General features: G+C 35.1%; 3 protein-coding genes across 3 annotated transcripts; 2 read left to right on the top strand and 1 right to left on the bottom strand.

Annotated features, from left to right (window-relative positions):
* Positions 1-975: 975 nt before the first annotated feature.
* On the top strand, positions 976-3,221 carry hbl4 (hexose-binding lectin 4). Its single transcript, XM_073848886.1, has 5 exons — positions 976-1,086; positions 1,339-1,535; positions 2,217-2,303; positions 2,593-2,676; positions 2,775-3,221. Exons 2-5 carry the CDS (start codon positions 1,349-1,351, stop codon positions 3,152-3,154), a joined length of 738 nt encoding a protein of 245 aa, XP_073704987.1. The 5' UTR covers positions 976-1,086; positions 1,339-1,348; the 3' UTR covers positions 3,155-3,221.
* Positions 3,222-4,364: 1,143 nt separating this feature from the next.
* cbln13 (cerebellin 13) lies at positions 4,365-6,887 on the bottom strand. The gene is made up of 4 exons (XM_073848887.1): positions 6,508-6,887; positions 6,272-6,334; positions 6,067-6,198; positions 4,365-5,977 (listed from the first exon to the last, which is right to left on the bottom strand). Exons 1-4 carry the CDS (start codon positions 6,659-6,661, stop codon positions 5,700-5,702), a joined length of 627 nt encoding a protein of 208 aa, XP_073704988.1. The 5' UTR covers positions 6,662-6,887; the 3' UTR covers positions 4,365-5,699.
* Positions 6,888-8,115: 1,228 nt separating this feature from the next.
* Positions 8,116-14,539, top strand: LOC141344112 (uncharacterized). Its single transcript, XM_073848859.1, has 5 exons — positions 8,116-8,975; positions 10,211-10,306; positions 10,391-10,496; positions 10,580-10,672; positions 12,571-14,539. Exons 1-4 carry the CDS (start codon positions 8,471-8,473, stop codon positions 10,635-10,637), a joined length of 765 nt encoding a protein of 254 aa, XP_073704960.1. The 5' UTR covers positions 8,116-8,470; the 3' UTR covers positions 10,638-10,672; positions 12,571-14,539.
* Positions 14,540-20,965: the final 6,426 nt, after the last annotated feature.

Below are 20,965 nucleotides of genomic sequence, written 5' to 3'. Positions count from 1 at the left end.
GATGTTTCTGCATAGACATAGAAGTGGTTATAACTTAGCCTGAAAATGTCTGATCTGCCACAAAATTCACAGGTTTGGTAAGAGTCCTGGCCTGAAGACACCTAAAGACCAATATTCAGATATTATCATAGCGCCACCTGTTGGCAGCAGGATATATCATATATTTCACTAACTCAAACATACCAAGGTCAATCTGCACCAAACTTCATATGTTTGATAATAGTGCTGGCCTGAACACATCTACATGCCAATAATCAGTTATAAGCATAGCGCCACCAGCTGGCAGCGGCAAGTTTGGCACATTTAAGTGACTTTGACATATTTCTCCTACATTTACTGTATTAAAAGCATACTGCCCACCGTTTGCTGTTTTCCTGAAGCCACCGGTCGGCGGTGAGCCCGTGTGCGAGGGCCCGTTCATCGCTGCTCGCAGCTTTAATATTGATCTTGTGATTTCTCAGTTACTTGTTAAAGGTGATGGAAATCTTTTTTATGCTATATCACAGAGGCATCATAACAGGAAGAAAGAAAACAAAATTCTGGTAAAATGCATAATAATGAACAATGACCACTAATTTAAGTAATCAATAATGAACTGCATTCAGTCAGTCAGAGGAATTTAGCTCTTCACAACCTAAAGTGTGTCCAAAACCGTATTTTAGCTTTAGCTTAGAATGCTAAATGGGTTAGTCAGAAAGTTTCTCTCGGGAACGCAAACATTTGATGTCTTATCATTCTTTCAGTTGTTCAAACAGTGCATTTGCATTAGACAAGCTCTGAGCATCTATTGGAAAAAGAAACCTTTCATCTGCAACAAGTTGATTCACCTCGATTAGGTCGTGAAGTGTGCATTTTTCAGTGCAAAAACAATAACTGTAAGTAGCAAATAAATTACAGAACAACATATAGGCCTGACAGATATACAGGTCTAAAGCTAGTGAAATGATATTTGTTTCTATTTGTTTTGACATTGAACTCTGATCTGGTTAACTACGTCACTGAAATTTGTTAAAGGGTTTTCACAGTTGTGTTTTCTTTTAGTGCTGATTGCTAGGCCTGATCTCTTGGTAGATTTACATCGTTCTGGTAAGGACTTTTTAAAACTCAAAGCTGAAGTACATGTCAGTTGTTCGTTGTTTTCCAGTTTCAGAATTTTATAACTATAACTACATTTGGGCTACCTTATTTTTACTTTTCATTGTGAACTTGTTTGTAATCAATTGTTCGTGAAAATAATTTTATAAACGGTAAAAAATGTTTTGCTTTGGACTCGAGGGTTCATGTTCTCTGTCGATTGAATACAACATTGCATCAATAGAAATGTTGCTGTTTCCACAGTGAACAGCAGATGGCGCTGTTAAATCATCAGCTTTTTGCTGCACTGCTCCTAATGGAGTTTGTGCTGCTACTATCTGCAGCTGAAAGTAGTTGTCCAGCTTATGCTGGGGTTCCGGGCACACCTGGACACAACGGCAGCCCTGGCAGAGATGGAAGAGACGGGTTTCCTGGACCGAAAGGAGAAAAAGGAGATCCAGGTTAATGCTTTTAGTTCTTGGTGTGGAACCTTTAAGTTAAATCATTAAAGGAATACTTCACCAAAAATGAAAATTTGATGTTTATCTGCTTACCCCCGGGCATCCAAGATGTAGGTGACTTTGTTTCGTCAGTAGAACACAAAGATTTTTAACTCAAATTGTTGCAGTCTGTCACTCATATAGTGACAGTCAATGGTCACCAAATCTTTAAGAATAATAAAAAAAAACATACCCAGACAAAACCAAATTAAACCCTGTGGCTTGTGATGATACATTGAAGTTTTAAGACACAAAGAGGTAAATCAGAGGTAAAAAATGATATAAATACTGTTCAGTTTCTTGCACAGACCGATCATTATGTGTCTTAAGACCTCAATGTATCGTCACGAGCGCAGGGTTTAATTTGTTTTTGTCTGGGTATGTTTTTTTACTCTTAAACATTTGGTAACCATTGACTGCCATTATGTGAATGACAGACTGCAAAAATCTTCATTTGTGTTCTATTGAAGAAACAAAGTCACCTAAATCTTGGATGCCCTGGGGGTAGCAGATAAACAGTAAATTTTCATTTTTGGGTGAACTATAGCTTTAAGTTTGATGTAGCGGTGGAACATAATGCTGAAAGATAAGGCGACTGCAGATCATAGAAATGAGATTTTAATCGTCAGCCTTCCTCCGCAGGAGTTGGTGCACAGGGGCCCCCAGGGAAACTAGGACCACCTGGTGTTGATGGCCCTAAAGGAGACAAGGGGAATCCAGGTGCACCAGGTAAAATTAAAGCACAGTGAATAGATTATATTTAAAAATATATATATACTTATTTTATTTTATTAAACAGAAAAACATTTATATTTCAAATCATTTTGTCAGGCCGGGTGTCTTATTAGTCAAACAATCAATAAACAGTGAGATTAATGTAAAACTAATGAAGCAGTAGTCTAGATTGTGATCAATTATTTTCCTTTAACCATATCTTAATTGAGTTTATAGTTACATATACCAAATATACTTCTAGGTATGTTCTGCTTCTGATATTCACTCTGCTATGCTTTTACAGGCACTGCTCTCCAAAGTGCATTAATAACACAACTTCAGTCAGATGTCAAATACCTAACAGACAGACTCACTACAGTTGAGAAAGGTACAATTTTTCTACATAAACAACAATTACAATATACATATTTCTTTTATTCATGTAAGAATGTGTTTATGTAAGGTAATGGTTTTTCAAATGTTTAGTTCTAGGATTTCACTTGTTCAAGAAAGTCGGACAGAAATATTATGTGTCTGATGGGCTGGTGGGAAATTTTGAAAAGGCACAGAAGTTGTGTTCTGACGCTGGGGCTAAAATTGCCCTGCCAAGAAGTGAAGATGAGAACAAAGTGCTAATTTCAATGCATGTTGCCCTTCAGTCTATTTACATATATATTGGTGCAACAGACAAAAAGAAAGAAGGGCATTTTGTGGATATGAGTGACCAACCTTTAACTTTTACCAACTGGAAGGAAAAAGAGCCAAACGATCACAATGGAGAAGAGGACTGTACAGTTGTGTACAAAAGTGGTGTGTGGAATGACATTAACTGTAATTCAGAATGGCATGTGGTGTGTGAACTGTGAAACAGGTTATGAATTGTTACAGCTCTGATGTTGGAATGAAGAAAGAATAAAGGAAATCTTATTAAAACAGAGTGGATTAGCCTCATATATATATATATATATATATGGGCCATTCTACAGGATTGGTGCAAAGTCAGAGTTGGAAACGTCTGGGGAAAAAATGTTCTTTTTCCACTTAATTTTGTTTGAAAAATTGTAATATCCACAGTACACATTTTCAGTTAATTCTCATATTGTGTTTCAGAAAGTTTTGGAATATTTGTCCTTTCTTGGAAATTTGTCACTACTGAAACACAGTAATATATAATTTAATGAGAAGGGTTGTATTGACCTATTCAAATTTTGGATACATCTTCCTTGTAAATATACAGTGCCTTGCAAAAGTATTCATACCCCTTCATTTTTTTCACATTTTGTTTTGTTGCAGCATTATGTTAAACTGCTTTAAATTAGTTTTTCCCCACATCAATTTACACTCCATACACCATAATAATGACAAAGCAAAAACCAGATTTGCAAATTTTACAAATTTATTAAAAATAAAACACTGAAATAAGTACATTGCATAAGTATTCATACCCTTAACTCAGTACTAGTTGAAGCGCTTTTACAGCCTCAAGTCTTTTTGGGTATGATGTGACAAGCTTTGCACATCTGCATTTGGCAATTATCCTTTTCCTTTTTATCGCAATTACCTTATCACCTCTCAAACTCTGTCAGCTTGGATGGGGGCTGGCAGACATTTTTTAGAGTCCTAGTTGTTCAAATCGTCTTCCATTTTGGATAATGGAGGCTACATGCTTCTGTGAACTTTTGACAAGGTTAAAGGGTGTTTTTTTTACACTACTATTGAGAATTTTTAACCAAAGTATATTAGACTTTTCATTAAGACCCTAAAAAAGCATATGAATTTGTGGAAAATAGGCATCCGATGACCCCTTTAAGAGAATTTTGAATCTTTGTAAAGGCAAAATGTTGATCATACTGATTTCAAACTTAAGGATTCATTAGTTTGAATATACGTTGAACCAAACACTATCCTAACATCTTAGTTGATAATTCAGTATACTTCATTTACTGAACAAAACATGTATATATTACATATAAGTATACTGACAAAACATCCATGTTTCAGTAATGACAACAAATGTCGCAAGGGACCACATCACAGAATTTTAACCCTCATACTAAAACCTACAAAAAAATTGCATGAATGTACTAAAATGTGTTTATTTCCACAAATTAAAGAATTATGGGCTCCCATTGGTTATTGCTGAAACAATGATGACATGTTTTGGTTGTGACTGTTTCGGTAGTGACAGGATACTTTTGAACTTAGCTCAAAGATGCTAATCAGCACATGGTTAGCTAACACAGTTCTAAACAGTTGTACACATACAAAAACTAAATGTCATGGAATAACTCTCAAAAAAGTGTGCTCAGTTGCTGAAAAAAGTTGTTCGGTAGTAACATTCCTTGAAGTTACACGCAAATTTTCAGACATTTGAAAACAGTTTACCCTCAAAATGATGGGACCTATCTACTCACACCTTGTAGCTATAAGAGAGAGGAATACATGATCATAAATGTAGGGGTGTGCCGGTGTAGTTAAAATCAGTCTCAGCCAATGGACTAAAACATACTTTATCACTGTTTCAGTAATGATGTTGAAAATGCTGGACATTTTTCAAGTGTCATGATTTGAAAAAAAAAAAACTAAAATATATATTTTTAAAAACAACAGTGGAATAAAATACCCAAAAATTCTAGATTGTTTTCATAAGTGGAAATGTATGGGTTAGGGTTGGGGACAGCCACTTCCCAATTGAAAGCACCCACTAAATTATGGTTTTGCTTACTGATGGGTTTCAACAGATCAAAGAAGGATCTAGTCAACATCTAAGATTTGAATACTTAAATACTTTTTAAATGTGTTTTTTGCTTGTGAGGCAGCAGTTTGCACCAATTCTGTAGAATTATGTAAATATTATACAAATAAAGCCCATATATATAAAAATCCATTAATATTCTACTAGTTCACTATCATAAAAAAATCAGGTACAGTTTGGAATTAAAACATCTTAATGAGCAATTCTTTGCTTTAGAAAACATTTATTGATAGACTGGAGTCGTGTGGATTACTTGTGTATTATTTTGATGTTTTTATCAGCTGTTTGAACTCTCATTCTGACGGCACCCATTCACTGCAGAGGAAGTATTGGTGAGCAAGTGATGTAATGCTAAACTTCTCCAATCTGTTCTAATGAAGAAACAAACTCATCTACATCTTAGATACCCTGAGGGTGAGTTTATTTTTGAGTAAATTATTCCTTTGGTGAACTGCAATCCAGACTAGGCTGTTAAAAAATGTATTGCATACTAAAAAACGTGTTCATTACCATTTGAAATCCATATGTAAAATGCATACAATGTTCTCCTCCCTTGAGGCAAATATCACACAAATATTATTATTACAACACTACACAAAAAGATATGGTGGCAAGCATATCTTTTTGTCACGTCCAATTTTCTATTCTGTGGACACTCACATGGGGAAAAGCAGAAAACCGCTGAAACTGGTGTAGCTGTTTCCATCATCATAAACCCAGCTGTTTTCCCACATCTGTGTGTACACTTCATCACCCTTCTGCAGTGAGAGAACGACACCATTGCTGCCATTAGCGTTGTTTTGAGGCTTCATAGAATACACAGAGCATTGGAGCTGATTATTTTTATGGAGACTGACTGCCATTTGGTCAGAAGTTTGAGCGTGAGCATAAAATCTGAAGAAATAGACTCCGTTCACTGGTGCTGTGAAAATACCTGTGGATACATAAACATGAATGCTTTTATTACTTGAATATGCATTGAACAATTAACATCATGAAGAAATATGAATGGCACAGGTTTACCAGTGTTGGAGTCATATGCATTTCCAGTGTTAGTAAAGATTTTTTGGTACACCAGAGTTTTCCGAGTATCAAAGGGTCCAATTTGTTGTGAACCAGATGCCAGGAGTCCAACTGAAAAGGCAACCTTTTTGACTGTGAATAGATAAGTAGACTTGTTTTGTCTTGGTTGTAAATATAACATTGCATAATAATATTTTTAATATACCTTTATTTTCTGCCTGGATAGATTCGAGTTTATCACTTGCGGCTTTAGTGGAAGTTCTTAAAGCTGTTCAGAATGAGCAATACAGAATTTTGTTATAGTCTTTTGGGCCAGAAATGATTCGACAAATCAACGTATCTTATAAAGGTGAAAATAGATCAAACAGAAAATACATATGATGTAGATGCGAACTCATACAATTATTATTATTATTATTATTATTATTAGGAGATATTTACCTTCATTCTCTCTCTTCAGTTCTTCCAGTGTTTCCTCAGTGGCTTTCAGCCTTAGCTCAATGTCGATTAACCTTTCTGTTATAATGAGATCTTGCGCCAGTGAGACCCCAACACAAAGCAATAAGAGCATCTTCTGAGCAACCAACATCTTCATAGCTACCTATGGCTGATGTTTTTATGGCACATGTAACATGTTTGGGACAAGATGGAATCGAATGATGCAGTAAAGTAAACATGACCCTTGTATTGTTTGGACTTGCATTGCTGACTCAGAAAAAGTTCAGATCAAACAATAACTTTTGCAGTTATATTTACTCTTTGGATTTGTTTTTAAGATTTGATCATTTTCTTTGAGACAAATGTCTTGGTGGATCATTCCTGTGCAGTGTATTTTGAAAACGGCACCAGTTGGATCGAAATCAGTGCTTTGAAGATAAGGATTTTGTCATTTTAATAGTATATAATTTGTTTAAAAATTATATGTTTGTCATTTAATTTATACAATTATGAACTAATATAATTCTAAAACTGATACTATATGCAGTGATATGTAGCATGATCAACATAGATTTGATAAATGTATTTGAAGTGTTCACTGTTGTTTCCCAATATAAAGATTAACAAAAAAACTTAAATGTTTAGTATTTTGTCACTTTTTTAATGAGAATAATGCAATACAATCAACTAGAGCCAGAGTATAATACAACAAAAATACACTACCAGTCAGTAAATGGTTCAAAGCCTGCATTTATTTGATCCAAAGTACAGCAAAAACAATAAAATGTTGAAATATTTTTACTTTATAAAATGATGAATAGAATGATGAATAGAAAGAACCAAAGATCAGCATTTATCTGAAATAATAAGCTTTTGTAACATTAAACATTATACTATTCTTTATTTTCTTTTTCTTTTTTTAAATTATAAATTATAGAAATTAATATGTTTTATTTAGCAAGGATGCTTTGAAAGGACCAAAAGTGATGATAAAGACATTTATAATCTTACAAAAGATTTTTATTTAGATAAATACTGTTCTTCTGATCTTTCTATTTATCAAAGAAACCTGAAAAAAATTACTCAGCTGTTTTCAACATAAATGTTTTTTGAGCAGCAAATTTAGAATATTAGAATGATTTCTGATGATAAAATTCAGCTTTGAAAACAGAAATAAATTACATTTTAAAATATAAAAAAAATTTTTTATTTTAATTTATTTTATTTTAAATCGTAAAAATATTTCAGAATTTAACTGTTTTGCTGTAGCTACTTTGGATCAAATAAATTCAGGCTTGGTGTGCAGAAGAGACTTACTCTTCAAAAACATTTGAATGGTAGAGTGTATATAAATAATCTTCAAAGGAAAAAATACAATTTTATGCTACAATGTCATATTTATATCAATTTTAAACGCTCTAATGGCCTTCTTACTTCTGCAGTTTTGTAAACTATTACAATAAAGCTTAAAATAATTTTTAAAGTGAGAAAAATGTGTCCTCTGAATAAGGAAATGACTGTACAGAGACGTTTTTATTGCCAAAGTATCACAAACACATAATCGAATAAAGAACAAATACTAATTTTATTGATTTAATCTAGAATTAATAATGACGAAACGAACTCACATACTTTTCAAACATTCATGTGCCTTCTCTATGATTGGATAAAAAGTTAATTTAGGGCGTGACGTCACACTGTCGGTTGAACGAAGAAGGAAAAAGGCCAGCTTCCGGAATGGTGTGTTGAACGGGGACCACAGGACATAACTGCCAGGAAAATGCGGTAGGCTGTTGTCATAACTGAAAGAGAAATTAAAACACAACACGTCTCAGTGCTACTTTTATGACTTCTTAATAAATGTGGCATATGCTTGTACGGCCTAAGGGCTTTGTGACGGAAGCAATCGGGTTAGCTGATCAGGCATCGATCGATCGGTATTAGGGAGCTCTGCGCGCCGTTTAACATGGGGACGAGATCGAGCCGTTTACACGAGGAGACTGCTTCGACACCTTTCGATAAAGATGGCATCAAGAGAGACTCCTGTCGACGAATCCGAAGCACCAGGCCCACTAGCCTCATGGTGGAGTTCTCCGGGAGTTTCGACCATGACTCAGAAACGAACCGCAGCCGGTCGGAGGAGGGCAGCGACTCGGATACCGGGCAGCAGACGAGCAGCGACGGCAGCCCCGCCGACAGCCACATGTCCCCGTCGCTGAGCAGCCAGGCCTCTCCGACGGACGAAAACGGGGCCGAGGACAAACGCGAGGATGACGGCAGTCCGGCAGGCCCTGTGAGCGGGGAGGAAATAGGCCGTGCACCGCAGCGCACTTTCTCGGAGCGCTTGCCCGGTGGTCGCCATTCTTCCGCCGGCGGCGTCACAGCCAGGTCTGCCCGGGTGAGGGGCACTCACGCCCGGCCAGTGTCTGAGGCGTGGATCGGCCTCTACAGGGTCAACAACCGACACGGTGGTAAGTCAAAAGACTCATCGTTTCTTTCCCTCAGTAGTCATCTCAGACGTTACACCCTGTTCGGCTCCAATTCTGTCATTTAAACCTGCCCTATTTACACTGAGCGACAGCCAAAAAATGTTCAACAGCCCAGTATATTAAACCAAAACAATCCTGTATGGTCTTTTCATGATATTCAAAAAGCATAGTACACCCCGAAATTATAATTATGTCGTCGTTTACTCTCCTAATATTGTTTTAGATCTATGCTAGTTTCACAGAAGATGGACAAAATGACAGCTCTGTTCACCATTAACTCCATTTTTTTAAATTAGCAAAGAAAGTGAGATCTCTATTATTCGTCTTTTTTGTTTTCCACATGCAAAAGTCAATCCAAAGACGTTGTTCATCAACTAGTTAGCTTAATGAAAGTTTGGCAACACTTCCATTTGTTAGCATTCATTAACGGGGACTAGCAATAATATTCTTAAGTATTAGGTAATGTTAACTTTAACATTTATTAATATGTGACCCTGGAGCACAAAACCATCATAAGGGTCAGTTTATAAAGTTGAATAAATAAGCATTCCATTGGTGTATGGTTTGTTAGGATAGGACTGAGATATTCTATTTTGATCATATATTTATATCGTATTTGGCTGAGTTTATTAAAAAATCTGTAATCTAGTCCTAAACTAACATGAACCTGCAATGAGTAGACTTAGATTTAAGTTTATCAAAGAGTAATAAATACTGTAATAGACATGTAGCTTATTGTTGACAATAGTTAATGCTTTAACTAATATGACTTTATTGAAAAGTGTTACTGTACATAATAAATTACACAAAACCCAATCTCAGTGCAGTGTTTTTTTTTCTCTTTTAAACCAAATAAAACATAGAAGGTGATTAAAACAAGATTAATGAGTCTGCACGAGACTAATGAGCTTGCGGTGTAATTGGGTGTTGGGGTTTATAGACATTTCCAGCATTCCTGACAGGATGATCTATGATGGATTGAAACGCAAAGACGCAGTAAACACAGTTTGCTGACGATCTTTTTTCTTTTCTTTTTTTTTTTACACTATATTGGTTGTAGTCCAGCCAGAGGGTTCAGAAAGTGGGCCACAAAGGCGCATATTCACCCGTTTATTACTGTGACCTGCATGTCACAAAACCTTTCTGCATGAAACCAAAACTTTCTGCATCTCCATTTTACAATCCTAGACAAATGAAAATGTTCCTCTCCTTTCCAGCTATTCGTTGTCCCTTCTGCACCAAGCCGTTCCCTGGAGGGCGAATCGAGGACCATCTTCTAAGTTGTCTGACTTCTCCACCTCTCCCTTATAACAGTAAGCATCCTCTTTGTTTTTATTATTGTTTTCTTTCATCTGCTAATATCTTGGTTATTAATTCTACCGTATCTTGTCCAACAGCTGATGTGCTAGCTAAGGACAGTGGAGAGTGTTCGATCTGTCTCGAAGACCTGCTACAGGGGGAAACCATTGCTCGACTAGCTTGCCTGTGTGTCTACCATAAGAGGTAACTATAACCAACCTAAATCCGAAAAGAAAGTGCTATACAAATGCTTTCAAATATGTAATGGCTGATATGTCTTTAAATAGCTGCATTGACACATGGAGCAAAGTGAAGCCGTGCTGCCCTGAGCATCCTTTTGATTGATTCATGTCTTCACGTGCAATGACACTTTGACTCAGGTGAGTTTGGTCATTAAAGTAATTTTCTTTGTTAAAATATATTTAAATCCGTTGCATTTATTAAAATTTCATGTCACTAGGGATGTAATGGTATTATTAATATTGTGGTATCGCGATTGCAGACCTGAAACGACACAACAAAAAAAAGTGTGGTTTTTCAAATATACCTAAACTTCTTATTCTAACATTATAGGTGTTTGAAGTTGTGTTATGGGCCATTATGTTTTGGGAAAGTATCTGTCAAACAAACTAAAAAGGCGATCTGCTCACGATCCAGTGTTTTCCACAGCTCAGAACGACTCAGTTCACAGTAAATGCAGTGAACTCATTTATTGCATGTGCTGTGCGTATAGCACACGTTTGGGAACGCGCCAACCACCAGTTATGCTTTATTTTCATGGCAGATGATTATAGCATTTCACTAGGTTTGTAGTAAGACACATTATCCTGTTTTCACTGAAGCTGGAGTTTTCTGTCAAAATAAAAGCTCTGCTTTTCCATCAAAACAAATGCTTGTATTAATTGTAATGTATAAATTGCTGACAGCTAGTGGTTTAAATGGGTAATGTTACTGCAGTCCAAATTCAAAATACCGCTTAAGTGTAGAAATTAGGAAAGAAGTATTGGAATTTCCCTACTGTAGTGTAAAGTAAAAATAACACACATGAAAAATTTATTTATTTTACAGTGCAATTGTTTTTCAATATATGGCTATTACTGTCATAGGAATAACAATAATATGTTTATTATATTAATTAGTTTGGCTTCCTAAAACAATGTAAATTTAAGTTTTTTTTATTAGTTAAGAACATGGGTTGGAGCTCTTAATTTTAAACTCTCAAAGTGCATTAGATAGTCTTTTTTTTTTTATGAAATATTTTATTGTTGACTTCATATTGAGATTATTCTATCGTGATATTTTTTTTATATCATTACATCCCTACATGTCACTCACCTACACTGTTAAAAAAACACAATTTGTTGAGTCTACTTTAAAAAAAAAAGTGTTTCCCTGCTGCCTTAAAATTTTAAGTTAACTCAACTCAAATATCCAAGTTGTCGCTTAGTACAACTTAACATTTAAAGTTGACATAACTTAAAATTTGAAGGCAGTCAGGTAACAAATTATTTTAAGTTGACTCAATTTGTTTTTTTTTTACAGTGTGTATATTGTTCCACCTATGTATTGTGACTTTTTATTCTTTGGAAGATACAATACTTATAACTAATATAACTATTTTTAACTTTAGACCCTATTGACTGATTGTATGGACATTAAAATATTTCAAAATATCGTCTTTTGTGTTTCACTGAAGAAAGAAATGCATACAAGTTTTTGAACAATATTTGAGCGAACGATTCCTTTAAAGGAATAGTTCATCCAAAAATTATAATTAGCTAAAAATGTAATTACCCTCAGGCCATCCAAGATGTAGATGAGTTTGTTTCTATATCTGAACAGATTTGAAGAAATTTAGCAGTACATCACTTGCTCACCAATGGATCTGCAGTGAATGGGTGCCATCAGAATGAGAGCCTAAACAGCTGATAAAAACATCAAAATAATCTACACGACTATAGTCAATCAATGTCTTGTAAAGCAAAAAGCTGCATGTTTATAAGAACAAATCAATTGTTTTTCCCTTGCAAACAGTAAATCAGTCTCTCCTGATTCAGACAAGACAATTTTTTTCACTGGAAAAAGCAATATTAATAATAGATAAAGGACTGTTTTAGTCAGAGCCAACATTTTATTACAAGCACGCAGCTTTGCGTTTCACTGGAGTCATGTGGATTATTAATCTTATTCTGACGGCACCCATTGCAACACACAGCGTGAACTAACCCTATAACATTTTAAGAGTATATATATATTTTTTTATGTTTCATCTTTTTAGGAGACAATACCCCCCTGGCAGGAGCTTATATTTTCTGATGAGAGGATTGAGAGAAAGACAAAGGAACAAAAACAAATAACAAGCATCAACACTTGTGGTCAGCTTAACCACTCTGGCCCCAAATGAGCCTGGCTTTAACTATCTGATATGACTCTTGAGACTTGGCTTTTCTCTGCTCTACGGCACCTGCGCGAACAGCGGGTTTGCACTGCTTGCCTTTCCTCTCTTAACTCTTTACTTCAAAGCTCAGAGTGAAACTGAAAAGAACTTTGTAAAAGAAACACATAAATGGAGAGAAGTTACACATGGATCGTGTCTCCGCGTGGACATCTCGATCTCCCGGAGGGATGGTGTTCTTCTTACCATGGAAACGTGGCGATCTGTAATTTATGCCGGGCTTAGCGTTTGGTTTTGTGCAGCCTGCTGGGGCTGCGTTGGCTTGAATGAACTACTTGATTTTGTTGGACAGATCCCGGATGAAAGCAAATGAGTTGTACATGCGTAAATATTGCACAGGATTACATATGAGGCATGATGTTTTATATTTTTGGGGGATGATCTTTTACCCTTTTTGTTACTATAGGAACATTAAAAGGCAGAGTGAAATTTCCAATAGATACCACGAATAGTGATTTTATCCATCATTGAGGCAAAACTCCCTCTCGTTGCCACATCAAGCTCTCTTAACCTCGATCTGATTGCTTTTACTCATTTGAGAACTGTATATTGTTAACAGATCAGAGCGATACCTCCAGTAGTTAGCTTAATGGATGTTATTGGTTGCAGTGAATTGCGTGTGTTCAAGTGTGTACTCAAATGCAGAAGATTTTGACAGCATGTACTACTCTTGGAGGGAAGGTTTGTGAAATTGCCTCTCTGACGTCGCAGCCTAGAGAAATCCAGTCACTTTACACTCTTTGCACCAGGCCTCCTCTACTTGAATGAGGCCATCTGTGGCGCAGAGATGTATGTCAGGCGCAGTAAACGCCATATGGCGTATGCTTTGCCTGAGGATGGAGATTGAGAACAGCTGATGGGTAATTATGACAATGTCATCGACCCCCTTGGAAAGAACAATGGATTAAATACGATGGAAAGGTAAATTGTTTTTGTTTTTTTAGACAGGGTAAATACTTTGAGAAGGTTTTTCATGTTTTGAGGTTCATGGGGTTTCTGATTGTGGGTGTTATGTTCATTATTCTATCGTGTCTTGTAGAGGTCATTGGGTCTGTTACTTTCTCAAAAAGAACTCAGAATGGAGGTGTTTTTTTCTTCTTAGTGGGGAGGTTACTTCTAACTTTGAGAGTATTGCAATGCGTTTCCTTTACAGGAGAGTCTGACGGTTCTTTCCGATTGAAAACATGAGAAATGCCAAGTGTGTCTGTGTGAGTCAAAGGCAAAAGTCATTTTTACAGTTACATTTATGTTTTTGTGTCGGTGTAGTGCATTGTGGAGTGGAGGGGAGGTATTGTCAGAATATTTTGACAATCTTTAAAGCTCTCTTGGCTCCTTTGCCCTTTAACTTATGTGGTGCCATACCTCAGTATCCATATTTACTATACTGACCTGGGGCTTAGCTAACTCCAAAAGTTGGTCTTTGTTTATTTTCTTGAAATATTATTACAGTATAAATACCATAGCGAGTTCTGTAATTATCAGTGCTAAGGGTTTCTACCCGCTTGATCCTGTGTTTTGACAGTTGTCGGTCAAATATGAATGAGTTGGGAATGCTTTTTTTTTTTTTAGGTCAATATGATTTGCATATAGTCACATCCCCAAACACAGACAATCTGCCTTCATTCTGCTAAAGAACAATTGAGTATTTATTTATTAAAGTGTAAATATGTATTGCATTTCAAAATGGCTTTGTCTTTTGTTTGTCCATGATGCTGTTTCTATGCCTAAATCTTTTGTATGTCTGAAAAATTGTTTTTATATGTATTTTTTACAATAAATATGCTTAAGTGTGGTTGTGTTTTGGATCATCTTTGCTAATGAAACTATTACATTTTACATGTGCTGTGTATGGGACATTCTACAGAATTGGGGCAAACTGCTGTGTTCCCACAATAAAAAAAAAAAACACATTTAAAAGCATTTAAGTACAAGTATTGCTCTTGAAGTATTCGAATCTTAGATGTTCACAAAGATCCTTTTATTATCTATTGAAAGCCGCAGTAATATTTTAAAAATCAGTAAGCTTAATATATATAAAATCATTATTTATTGGGTACTTGCAATTGGGAGGTGACTGTCCTGAACCCTAAATCCTAAATTTCAACTTATGAAAATATTGAAATTTAATTTTTTCTATTGTTGTATTTTAAAGTATCTTTTTGATTCTTAAAAAAAATTAATGTATTCCTATTTTCTTTGTAAATTATTAAACCATGTTTAAAAAAAAAATTCATATCACTACCGAAACAGTGCATGTTTTAGTCCATTGGCTGAGACTGATTTTAACTACACTCCTACATTTATGATCAGAAAATATTCCTGTGTCCCTATTAGTTTGAGGTAAATGTGTTCAAAAGTCTGTGTGTAACTTTAAAGAACGTCACTACCAAGCACAATTTTTCTGCAATTAAACACTATTTTTAGGAGTTATTCTATAACATTAAATTTTTATATGTGTACTGTTCAGAACTGTGCTAGCTAACCATGTGCTAATTAGCATCTTAGAGCTAGGTTTAAAAGTAACTTGGTGGAGTTTCGGTAGTGACATCTAATTTTTTGGGCTTGTTATTGTGTAAAATGGCTACTGCCATAACAGTCACAATCGAAACATTTGGTGAAGTTTCGGTAGTGGCATCTTTGTTTTTTTTTAGCATTATCCCATAAAATTGACACAATCGAAACATTTAGTGAAGTTTCAGTAATGACATCTTTTTTGGGGGGTGTTATCCTGAAAATTATCACTACCGTAACAGTCACAATCGAAACATTTGGTGAAGATTCGGTAGTGGCATCTTTGGTTTTTTTTTGTGTTATCCCATAAAATTGTCACAATCGAAACATTTGGTAAAGTTTTGGTAGTGACATCTTTTTTTTGGATGTTCTCCCATAAAATTATCACTACCGTAACAGTCACAATCAAAACATTTGGTGAAGTTTTGGTAGCAACATCTTTGGGTTTTTTTTGTGTTATCCCATAAAATTGTCACAATCAAAACATTTGGTAAAGTTTCGGTAGTGGCATCTCTTTTTTTGGGTGTTATCCCATAAAATTATCACTACCGTAACAGTCACAATCGAAACATTTGGTGAAGTTTCGGTAGTGGCATCTTTGTTTTTTTAGCATTATCCCATAAAATTGACACAATCGAAACATTTAGTGAAGTTTCAGTAATGACATCTTTTTTGGGGGGTGTTATCCTGAAAATTATCACTACCGTAACAGTCACAATCAAAACATTTGGTGAAGTTTTGGTAGCGACATTTTTTTTTTTTTTTTGTTATCCCATAAAATTGTCACAATCAAAACATTTGGTAAAGTTTTGGTAGTGACATCTCCTTTTTTTGGGTGTTCTCCCATAAAATTATCACTACCGTAACAGTCACAATCGAAACATTTGGTGAAGTTTCGGTAGTGGCATCTTTGTTTTTTTAGCATTATCCCATAAAATTGACACAATCTAAACATTTAGTGAAGTTTCAGTAATGACATCTTTTTTGGGGGGTGTTATCCTGAAAATTATCACTACCGTAACAGTCACAATCGAAACATTTGGTGAAGATTCGGTAGTGGCATCTTTGGGGTTTTTTTGTGTTATCCCATAAAATTGTCACAATCGAAACATTTGGTAAAGTTTTGGTAGTGACATCTTTTTTTTGGATGTTCTCCCATAAAATTATCACTACCGTAACAGTCACAATCGAAACATTTGGTGAAGTTTCGGGAAGCGACATTTTTTTTTAACCCATAAAATTGTCACAATCGAAACATTTGGTAAACATTTGGTTTTAACTGCACAATTACTAGAAATTTGTACCTTGGATATTGTACCATTTACATACATACAAATATTTTTTTTTTGGAAAAAGATGTTTCCAATTCTGATCTTAAACCAGTTCTGTAGATTGGCTCATATATGTCAATACAACATTAGTCGTGAATAAGTAAACTGACTGTCAAATTACTTTTTTGTACGGTGGATTTATGATTGTGAAAGTAATAGTGGTGGACGTACTTTTGTTTCCTTTACTTCCTTTGTTTAAAACCTTGTAGTCTCTAAATTGATTTTGTAATGCACTGTCACACTGATTTCATATTCTTTTTATGGTAAACGTTTTAAATTCTGTTAAAAAGGAAGCACTTGTGACTGAGTTAAGTGGGTTTTGCCATGAAGTGTCAAAATCCTGTATAACCTATATTTCGACAGCTCTTGCTGCACTTGCATTTTGTGGTTGAATTTGTGAAACTTGTTGACCCTGCTCAGACCCCATGCACATAAGCAACATAGTCAAAGTCAACTCACTTTTACAATAATACTAAGACAATGTGCTAGAAAATCTAGGCTAGAAACTGTTGCTCTAAATCTGCAAATGTAAACAAGCTTGCATATTCAAGATTTTAGGATTTGCCTATTTCTGTGTCAAATAAGAATAAAACTGCTGAAAGATTGCATATTAGAATTATTGTCATTTAATGGTGGAGACATAAAAATGTACCAGTTCAAAATGTGGGCACTGAGAAAGGAACCCAGTGGTGTAAAGTTTCAAGTTTCAGTCAATTCTGCGCAATTGTGTGAACTTCTGAACAGCAGATTTTCCACAGAGGGTTTTTTTTTAATGATGTAATAGGAGGATGTGGAGCCTACTTCTGTCTGTGTGAAACAAAGGTGAGGCATTAAACATCTGAGAGCTCCGAGCGCTCAGACTTTCACACCAGACCACACTGAGGGTGAGAAGAATCAAGGTAAGCTTTTTTTTAGTTATGTTTAATATAATACAATAAAATATCAAATTTAGTTATATACATGCAGAAATCGATTGTTCTAAATGAATTATTAATCTGTAAAATAAATCAGAAACCCTTTAGAAATAAAGTGATTACGTCAACTGAAATACGAATGAGAACAAAAGCGAGCTTTTAACACTGAATGTTGCACTCTTTGTCTCTTTAATCAACTTTTAGTCAAAAAATGGAGGATTTGGCCCATTTGTAATCCACTCAGCTTTTCTAATTCAAATGAACTTCAATCTGCAGATTTAGGTGAAGAGTAAAACAATACACAAATGCACTAAAGTAGTGCAGCCTTAAAGCTTGCTCTATGCAACACTAAACATTTATTCTGTGATTATTTATATATATTTTTTTTTTGCAAAAAAAGGTTTCCTGTTCTAACAGATTGTGTAAATTTGTTGTAACTCAGTTATATATGTGACCCTGGACCACAAAACCAGTCATAAGGTTAAATTTAAAACTGAGATTTATACATCATATGAAAGCTCAATAAATAAGCTTTCTATTGATGTATGGTTTGTTAGGATAGGACAATATTTGGCTGAGATACATCTATTTGAAATCAGAAATCTGAGGATGCAAAAAAATAAAAAAGACTGAGAAAATCACCTTTAAAGTTGTCCAAATTAAGTTCTTAACAATGCATATTACAAATTAAAAATTACATTTTGATATGTTTACAGTAGGAATTTTACAAAAAATCTTCATGGAACATGAACTTTACTTAATTTCCTAATGATTTTTGGCATAAAAGAAAAATCAAAAATTTTGACCCATGCAATGTATTTTTGGCTATTACTACAAATATACCCCAGCGACTTAAGACTGGTTTTGTGGTCCAGGGTCACATATGACATTGTAAAAATGTTACTATTATCCTAGTATTTTCTTTTTAATCTACACAAAAATACTGGAACATTTCAGTATTATCAGTAAATATTACATGGGCCATTCTACAGAATTAGTTCAAGGTCAGAGTTACAAACGTCCTGAAAAATTTTCCACACGTTTTATGAATGCAAATTATATAATATCCAAGGTAGGCTACACATTTCTAGTAATTGAGCAGTTTCTCTCAATTCTCATATTATATTTTCAGAAAATTTAGGAATATTTGTCCTCTTCCCAAATTTGTCACTACTGAAACACAGTAATATCTAATTTAAAAAGAAGGGTTATATTTACCTATTAAGATTTTGCTTACATCCTCCTTGTAAATATATATTTTTTCTATTTTATTAAAAAGTTTTTAGAGGTAAATCAGTAACAAAATACAATATTTCTAGTGTAATTTATGAGATTTGTTGTATTTTGAATCCAGTTTTTCTTTGTAAAAGGCAAAAGGTTGATCATACTGATTTGAAACTAATCATAGCTAACTTCATTAGTTTGAATATACATTCAACCAAACACTATCATAACATATTAGTTGATAATTCAGTATACTCTATTTTTAACAAAATATTCCATGTTTCTGTTGTGACTACACATTTTTGGTATATGACAGTAATGTTTTGGTAGTGACCACATCACATTAACAGAATATTAGCCCTAAAACATTGCATTACTGTACTAAAATAGTGTTTATTTTCCCCAAATAAAGGATCATGTGTTCCCTTTTGTCACTACCGAAACAATTATGAAATGTTTTGGTCGTGACTGTTACGGTAATGAGAATTTTATGGGATAACACCCAAAAAAACAAAGATGTCACTACTGAAACTTCACCAAATGTTTAGGTTGTGACAGTTACAGTAGTGACAATTGTATGGGATAACACCCAAAAAAACTAAGATGTCACTAACACCGTGTCTGCACCGGACACGAGCGGCGCAACGCGACAGAATACAATAGAACCTATTATGCTGTCTACACTGGATGCAGCGCGGGGCGGCACGGCAAATCCCCGACAGTAATCTGCTGCCGCGTCCTATTTATGACGTGCTCACACAAAGTTTAAATAATTTGCAACGGTCACTTTGTCGCGTCCAGTGTAGACAGACTTTAGCTGTTGTGGCGCGTTGCGACAACTGTCGTGTCCGGTGTAGACACAGTGTAACAAAACTTCACCAAATGTTTCGGTCGTGTTTTGGTAGTGACAATTTTATGGGATAACACCCAAAAAAACAAAGATGTTACTACTGAAACTTCACCAAATGTTTTGGTTGTGACTGTTTTGGTAGTGACAATTTTATGGGATAACACCCAAAAAAACAAAGATGTCACTTCCGAAACTTCACCAAATGTTTTGGTTGTGACTGTTTTGGTAGTGACAATTTTATGGGATAACACCCAAAAAAACAAAGATGTCACTTCCGAAACTTCACCAAATGTTTTGGTTGTGACTGTTTTGGTAGTGACAATTTTATGGGATAACACCCAAAAAAACAAAGATGTCACTTCCGAAACTTCACCAAATGTTTTGGTTGTGACTGTTTCGGTAGTGACAATTTTATGGGATAACACCCAAAAAAACAAAGATGTCACTTCCGAAACTTCACCAAATGTTTTGGTTGTGACTGTTTCGGTAGTGACAATTTTATGGGATAACACCCAAAAAAACAAAGATGTTACTACTGAAACTTCACTAAATGTTTCGGTTGTGGCTGTTACGGTAATGAAACTTTTATGGGATAACACCCAAAAAAACAAAATGTCACTTCCGAAACTTCACCAAATGTTTTGGTTGTGACTGTTTCGGTAGTGACAAATGTATGAAATAACACCCCCCCCCCCCAAAAAAAAATGTCACTACCAAAACTTCACCAAATATATAGGTCATGATAGTTTCGGTAGTGACAATTTTATGGGATAACACCCAAAAAAACAAAGATGTCACTTCCGAAACTTCACCAAATGTTTTGGTTGTGACTGTTTTGGTAGTGACAATTTTATGGGATAACACCCAAAAAAACAAAGATGTTACTACTGAAACTTCACTAAATGTTTCGGTTGTGGCTGTTACGGTAATGAAACTTTTATGGGATAACACCCAAAAAAACAAAATGTCACTTCCGAAACTTCACCAAATGTTTTGGTTGTGACTGTTTCGGTAGTGACAAATGTATGAAATAACACCCCCCCCCCCAAAAAATGTCACTACCAAAACTTCACCAAATATATAGGTCATGATAGTTTCGGTAGTGACAATTTTATGGAATGAACCCCAAAAAAAGGTCGCAACTGTTGCTTTGTCGCATCCAGTGTAGACAGACTTTAGCTGTTGTGGCACGGTGCGACAACTGTCTTGTCCGGTGTAGACACGGTGTAACAAAACTTCACCAAATGTTTCGGTCGTGACTGTTTTGGTAGTGACAATTTTATGGGATAACACCCAAAAAAACAAAGATGTTACTACCGAAACTTCACCAAATGTTTCAGATGTGACTGTTTCGGTAGTGACAATTTTATGGGATAACACCCCCCAAA

Source organism: Garra rufa, chromosome 10 (genome assembly GCF_049309525.1).
Source record: "Garra rufa chromosome 10, GarRuf1.0, whole genome shotgun sequence".
NCBI lineage: Eukaryota > Metazoa > Chordata > Actinopteri > Cypriniformes > Cyprinidae > Garra > Garra rufa.
The sequence above is the reverse complement of the archived record's forward strand: the minus strand, read 5'-3'. Positions and strand labels throughout refer to the sequence as shown.

Bases quoted from the DNA above. Each gene is read 5' to 3' on its own strand.
- LOC141344112 (XM_073848859.1), top strand. From the start codon at position 8,471: ATGGGGACGAGATCGAGCCGTTTACACGAGGAGACTGCTTCGACACCT. The intron at 8,976-10,210 runs GTAAGTCAAAAG...TCTCCTTTCCAG, and splicing joins GGTCAACAACCGACACGGTG to CTATTCGTTGTCCCTTCTGC. The intron at 10,497-10,579 runs GTAACTATAACC...GTCTTTAAATAG, and splicing joins CTGTGTGTCTACCATAAGAG to CTGCATTGACACATGGAGCA.
- hbl4 (XM_073848886.1), top strand. From the start codon at position 1,349: ATGGCGCTGTTAAATCATCAGCTTTTTGCTGCACTGCTCCTAATGGAG. The intron at 2,304-2,592 runs GTAAAATTAAAG...ATGCTTTTACAG, and splicing joins GGGGAATCCAGGTGCACCAG to GCACTGCTCTCCAAAGTGCA. The intron at 2,677-2,774 runs GTACAATTTTTC...TCAAATGTTTAG, and splicing joins ACTCACTACAGTTGAGAAAG to TTCTAGGATTTCACTTGTTC.
- cbln13 (XM_073848887.1), bottom strand. From the start codon at position 6,661: ATGAAGATGTTGGTTGCTCAGAAGATGCTCTTATTGCTTTGTGTTGGG. The intron at 6,335-6,507 runs GTAAATATCTCC...CATTCTGAACAG, and splicing joins ACTGAAGAGAGAGAATGAAG to CTTTAAGAACTTCCACTAAA. The intron at 5,978-6,066 runs GTAAACCTGTGC...ATGTATCCACAG, and splicing joins TGCATATGACTCCAACACTG to GTATTTTCACAGCACCAGTG.